The sequence below is a fragment of the Nicotiana tomentosiformis genome, chromosome 6 (genome assembly GCF_000390325.3).
Source record: "Nicotiana tomentosiformis chromosome 6, ASM39032v3, whole genome shotgun sequence".
NCBI lineage: Eukaryota > Viridiplantae > Streptophyta > Magnoliopsida > Solanales > Solanaceae > Nicotiana > Nicotiana tomentosiformis.
In genome coordinates, this window is record NC_090817.1 from 5,539,759 (window position 1) to 5,545,880 (window position 6,122).

The following is a 6,122-nucleotide window of genomic DNA, read 5'->3' on the forward strand; positions in this document are numbered from 1 at the left end:
ATGTTTATGATATCTCAAATGATATGCTAATCTGCATATTAAGGGTGATTTCTGAGGCATGAGTAGCCAGAAGAAATTGAGGAGACAAATGTGCCTCTTCAAAAATTAGTCGAGCCAATGCATAAAACCATCATGAATTGAGCTCAACTGCTAAGTATCAATTATTAGTCTCTTCCCATTTATGTAAACCGTTTTTCCTTATTCGCAGTTTTAATTCGCTATATGTTATTTCTTTCGCTTCAGTTATTATCTTATTATTTTGTTGTTGTTACTGCTTGTTATTTCTGTTCCTTTTCATCTTTACTTGTGTCAGAGATCTATCCAAAACAGACTCTCTACCTTCTTGAGGTAGGGGTAAGGCTGCTTCACTCTATCCTCCCCAGACTCCACTTTGTGGGATTACACTGAGTTTGTTGTTGTTGTTGTTCCCATTTATTAAAGCCTTAGTTAGCATAATTACTCAGTATTTGTGATAGTGGAAGATATGAGATACCTGGTGAATTAATTGAAGTGCATGCAAACTAGCACAGACACCACAATTAGTAAACTAGGAGAAAGTAGCAAGAGTACAATGTTGAGGCATCATTGTTGGAAATTGAAGATTCTGCAGGTTATATCCAGAAGCCTGAAGTAAACTACCTTGAACTCGAATTCCAGAACCACCATCTTTAAAGGGGTTGAAAAGGGTGAGGCTGTAAGTGAATAAAGAGAAGATGTCTACCTTCTCTGAATTGGGCACAATAACATAAGCAGAATGTTGTCATGTGATCATCAATTCAATGCTTGAAGTTGCACCGAGATATCATTTTGAACCTGCTTTAATATCAGCTTTATTATATTTGCTGCCAATGAAGCCTTGACCAGGTCTTACCAAGTCAAGATGAGGTGCAGACAGTGGCGAAGCCAGGAATTTCCTCAAGGGTGTTCAAACTTAAAAGAAGTGAAAAAAATTCTCCGACAAAGAATGTTCAATATATCAATATATGTTATGTACCTCTAAAACTTAATATTTTACCTATATACGCTGTGTAATTTTCCGACGAAGGGTGGTCAGTTAACCACCCTTTAAGACATGTAGCTTCGCCCCTGGGTGCAGAGACTATGAGGTTTCTAATTCAGACTCCCAAGGATGTATGTACAAAGGCCACGATTGACTTTTCGAGCACATTACACAAACTGTAATGTAGCTGTTCTTGTAAATATTTCACAGCATCATCTCCTTAGTGCTGTCTTGAGTTTCAGAGCTAGCTATTGTTTCATACTGAGACCAGTGCATATGAAGTCTACTCATCGAACGTACTCATAAATCCACCAAGAAATCCAGCGCCATTGCAGTCGCCACATAACATATCTTTTTTACCTCTGAACAAAAAAAAAATGCAAACATGAAGGATATGATTAATGAGATGGCGGTGTTGTAGCATTTTTCTCAACTTGCTTAGGAATTGAAAACCAATACGAATTCATAATCACCAAAAGCACATGTGATAGTACAACTACCCGCACAGCCAACATAGTTCACCAGCTTTGAACCGCCCACTGAAATAATCTTCAGAGTTAACACCAATGCCTTTACACTGTGAGCACAACACTGCACCTGAGAGCATTATAGCGTCTAAGAAACAAAAAATGCTGAACTTAATCCAAGTAGAAATGGATTATTTCAGATCTCTGTAACCAATATAAAGGGCAACCCGGCGCACCAGGTTTCCCGCGTTCACGCAGGATCGGGGAAGGGCCGCACTCCAAGGGGTGTGGTGCAGAAAGCCTACCCTGAGGCAAACATTAGTGGCTGCTTCTGCGGCTCGAATCCGTGACCTATATGTTGTTGTTGTCAAGATATAATAGTTCTATCACTAAAATCTAGTAGAAAATTTCCTCTTGAAAATACTGCTGCCCTCACGATAATTCATGAAACCTGATGCAACAGTTAGCATCTAGAGCTAACTGGATATCATCTTCATTGCTATAATGCAACTAACATCCAGTAAAAATAAGTGCCTAATTACAATATTAAGAAATATAGTCGCAATTCAAAGCAGCATGAGAGTGTTCGTCAAGAGAAGTCCACTGAACCTTATCATTATTGACGAGAGAGAATTCAAGATCCAAAAAAAATGCATCAATCCACTTACCATTTCCATCACAATTTTTACAGATGATGCTCCTTGCTTTTGCGTCTTGGTCGCTGTCAGTGGCCTGGAAAATAGAGAATAATGTTAAAGCTCTGGCACGACATAACCAACTCGAGGAAATAGAAGCAAAGATGGTATAGTTAGATCACAAAAAGAGGTGAAAGAAAAATTCTATGAGATGAGAGACGAAAAAAGAAAGCGAGAAAAAGTTTCTGATCCCATCAGGAACGAAATTAAGCCGCCTGACCCTGTTTCACATAAATAGAGAGATGAATTGGTATTATACAGATGCCACCATACAGCATTCAAATCCCATAAACAAGTTTATTTGGTGTTTTTCCTAGCCAAGTAGTGTCACTGTAATCATCTATCTCAATTCTTTTCAATACCAGACCAGTTTGAGCACAGAAAACTTCTTAAAAACATTTGTTGCTCCAAACTCGAGCCAAGACTATGAGCACATACAACAACAATAAAACCCAGTATAATCTCACAAGTGGGGTCTGGGGAGGGTAGTGTGGGTAGTGTGTACGCAGACATTACCCCTACCTTGAAGGTAGAAAGGCTATTTCTGATAGACAAGACTTTGAGCACATAAACTTCTTAAAAGCTTCCTCTCCATTCTCAAGTCAAGACTATCTCCAAATTATCATCAAACAAGTTTTACTTGATTAGTTATTAACTTTCGTGATTTTCCCCCTTCTAAGTTCCAAAGTCTTCACTCCTCATCTATCTACTGTATTTGCTATAATCATTCACCTGAAATTTGTGGTACCAATTGCAGTCACTTTCACAACAGAAATTAAAAACATAGTTATAGTTTCAGGCATTTGGCAAGCATACCATAGGGAATATTTTCCCCAACAATAGATGGCATAATACTTAGAAAAGCAGTGAGCTTCAAAGATGAAGTTCACTCTGCCATATCTCATATATACAGCAATATCCTAGAAAATTTCCTAAGTGTACCTACATAGTTATCGCTGTGTGACCAGGAGGTCACGGGTTCAAGCCACGGAATCAGTATCTTCCAGAAATGCAAGGTAAGGCTCCGCACATGGACTCCTAAATCAATGGCCAAAATCATAGGAAAAGAAGATTCCTTTTGTTTTTTCAGTCAACAAGTTATAATTACAAAAAGATAGAGTTTAGTTATTAATTATATGTTACATTAATGTTGAAGTAGCTATATATAGCTAGTGCTAATCACTATCAATGTGGGAAAAAGTTTGCCTCTATGGTTACGGTGGAAGTCTTTTTGCGAGCAGATTCAAGATTTAAGTTATATGGGTTCAACTTAAAGTTTTTAGTATTGAACTCATTGTATTTTCACAGTTATGGGTTCATACCTACAATTTATAGCAATTTTAATAGATTTTTACACATAAATTTATGTTCTGCGTCAAAAGTACTAGATTCAAATGAACCCGATAGTAATACATTGAATCCGCCTCTGCACATGAATATCTAAGTTGGATTTTGTTCATTACTTTTGATCAAATCATTTTTTAACTTTATATGTGGGATGATATCACTGAATTGGCTACGCAACACATAAGATCAAAATGAAAATTGGTTTCTTGGAAAATTATATGTGGTTAACACCCAAAACATGACATATCGGTTTTATGATATTTCCTTTTTAGAGAAGAGTAAACATTGAATTTGGTCAGCTATTTGTGTCCTTTCCCGAACCCCGCGCATAACGGAAGCTTAGTGCACCAGGCTGCCATTTTCTGTACCTACCTAGTTGTCATACAACCTCCACAATTGAGTTATATATGTCTAAAGACATACTAGATTTGTAATTGCCCTCGGTGACTTGGCAAAAAAAGAGAGCAGCCCGATGCACTGAGCTCCCGCTATACGCGGAGTTTTGGAAGGGCCGGACTACAAGGGTCTATTGTTCGCAGTCTTACCCTGCATTTTTGCCAGAGACTGTTTTCACGGCTCGAACCCGTGACCTCCTGATCACGTGACAACAACTTTACCAAGGCTCCCATTCGCCCTAAGAGGCTAGGCATAAAAGTGAAAAAAAGATGTAGGAATTGCATATTGATTGAGCACATTTAACTGCAACATGCACAAATATCTATGCATAGAAGTCCAAAATTTACCTTCACTTCCAAAATTCTTAAGGTACTCTTGGAGCTGTAGGTAACATCTTTGATCCATTGAATCTTTCTTCCAGTGCAATTCCCATTAATTAGACCTAACAAGAATATAAAATCCCATTAATTACTGCATAAAAGGTTCCAAAAAAAATTGAATCATTTAGACCAAACATATAATGTTCTATAGAAAGTTGCAGACTCAGAAACAAACACAAAGAGTGATAAAATTCCGTATGTACACTGAAATTTATCCCTGAAAAGTTTAATACTAAACTAGTTGGTTACGACAAAGCATTACTAGACAGAAATTACATCAGAAAATAACCTGTCATGAGATCTTTTACAAAAAACTTATTGGCGAAGACTTTTGATCATTACAAAAAAAAAATGGAATTAGCTACAGACTTCGTCGCTAAATTGCTCGTAGCTAACGTACTTTTTTGATAATCTGTAGCTAAACAGGATTAGCGGCGGGTATTTCTATTTAGCTACAGAATTTGGCAGTCGCTAATTTGAAAGATGAGAAATTTTTAGGGTATATACTATTAACCATGCATTTAGATATATTATATCCTAACAATTGTCATGGTTAAAAGTCTAAGTGGAGATTATTTGGATATATACTATTAAACATGTATTTGGGTATAATATTTATTATGAAATAATTATTTATTCAATTTTAATTAAGATTTAAATAGATAATGTATTCGCATGTGTCCTTTACTTATATAATAAATAATTTAGTGTACAAAGTTTAGCTTATACACGAAAGATTAAAGTATCGGTTCTTATTAGTTATAAAGATTATGTTCGCAATCTAATGATGGAATTAGAGAAGCCTCGGAATGACTGTAGTACAAGATTAAATAAAATTTATCTTGATTATTTGAATTGTATAATTCGACTTCTTGTGCTAGTACATTTTGTATCTTTTGAACAAACCAACCAGAGACAAGTATTTTATATTGACTTAATAAAATAAATTCTCTAGCCATTAAATGTACTTATGCTCTTAATTTTGCTATGATTATTATTAATTGTGTGCATTATTTATTATTTTAATTTATTAAAAGATGAGATGCCCGGTAAATTAGACTATAACAATATACATGTGAAATAATAGTTAGTTGATGGAATTTATATCTCGATCTAGAGATTAATGATACACCTTTATGAAAGCTTATAATTACTAGTAATGATTTTAGTAACTAAACTTTACTTATTATAACAATAAAGTTCAACCTTTTTAATGTGTCAAAATATAGTTTTGTGACTAGACTTTTATAGAGGGTAAAGTAACTACACTTTTACCACTATAACAATTAACTTTACCCATTTATAACTGTTTAGTCACAATACTTTTTATCACTTTAAAATAACTAAAATTTACTCACTATAACAATAAAATTCTGCTTCTTTAATATGACACATTATAATTTTGTGACTAGACAGTTACAGAGGGTAAAATTCAGTAAATATACGTAGAATTAACCCAAAAAAAAGGGTACGAAAACAATAGAATATAACTATCTATTAAACAAAAAAAAACATAAAAAGTACAAGAAAAACAAGAACTGCAATTTATGTACCTGGTTTATTGACAGAGTTCAAGGAAGTTATAGGTGTGAAACATAGAGAATTTGCCATTAAGACAATAGAATTTAGTTATTTCTAAACTGAAGAAGTTTCTAATTAAATGTTGTTGGTAGTAACGAAAACTACATGCAGCCGCAGGTTACTAGATAAGGCTCACTCCTTTTTGGTCTCTTTGTTGATCTAAAATTTAAAAGAAAAATGACTAACATAACCTTTCTCTCCAGCAGGCAAATAAGCAATAAAATATCTACCAACCCATTTTTCATGTCGTTTTATC

General features: G+C 34.9%; 1 protein-coding gene across 4 annotated transcripts; it reads right to left on the reverse strand.

Moving 5' to 3' along the window:
• Positions 1 to 802: 802 nt before the first annotated feature.
• Positions 803 to 6,054, reverse strand: LOC104100684 (protein BUNDLE SHEATH DEFECTIVE 2, chloroplastic-like). Of its 4 annotated transcripts, none has more exons than XM_009607967.4 (5): positions 5,839 to 6,054; positions 4,253 to 4,347; positions 2,136 to 2,199; positions 1,501 to 1,597; positions 803 to 1,362 (listed from the first exon to the last, which is right to left on the reverse strand). In XM_009607967.4, exons 1-5 carry the CDS (start codon positions 5,894 to 5,896, stop codon positions 1,284 to 1,286), a joined length of 393 nt encoding a protein of 130 aa, XP_009606262.1. In that variant the 5' UTR covers positions 5,897 to 6,054; the 3' UTR covers positions 803 to 1,283. The 4 variants fall into 4 exon arrangements, with proteins under 4 accessions (XP_009606262.1, XP_009606264.1, XP_009606265.1 ...); XM_009607969.4 differs by having other exon boundaries at positions 1,498 to 1,597; positions 5,839 to 6,040; XM_009607970.4 differs by having other exon boundaries at positions 1,474 to 1,597; positions 5,839 to 6,021.
• Positions 6,055 to 6,122: the final 68 nt, after the last annotated feature.

What these genes read in the sequence shown, in the direction of transcription:
- LOC104100684 (XM_009607967.4), bottom strand. Translation starts at nt 5,896, where the DNA reads ATGGCAAATTCTCTATGTTTCACACCTATAACTTCCTTGAACTCTGTC. An exon ending in GAACTCTGTCAATAAACCAG is followed by an intron (nt 4,348 to 5,838) that starts GTACATAAATTG and finishes TATTCTTGTTAG; the next exon opens with GTCTAATTAATGGGAATTGC. An exon ending in GAACTATGTTGGCTGTGCGG is followed by an intron (nt 1,363 to 1,500) that starts GTAGTTGTACTA and finishes TTTTTTGTTCAG; the next exon opens with AGGTAAAAAAGATATGTTAT.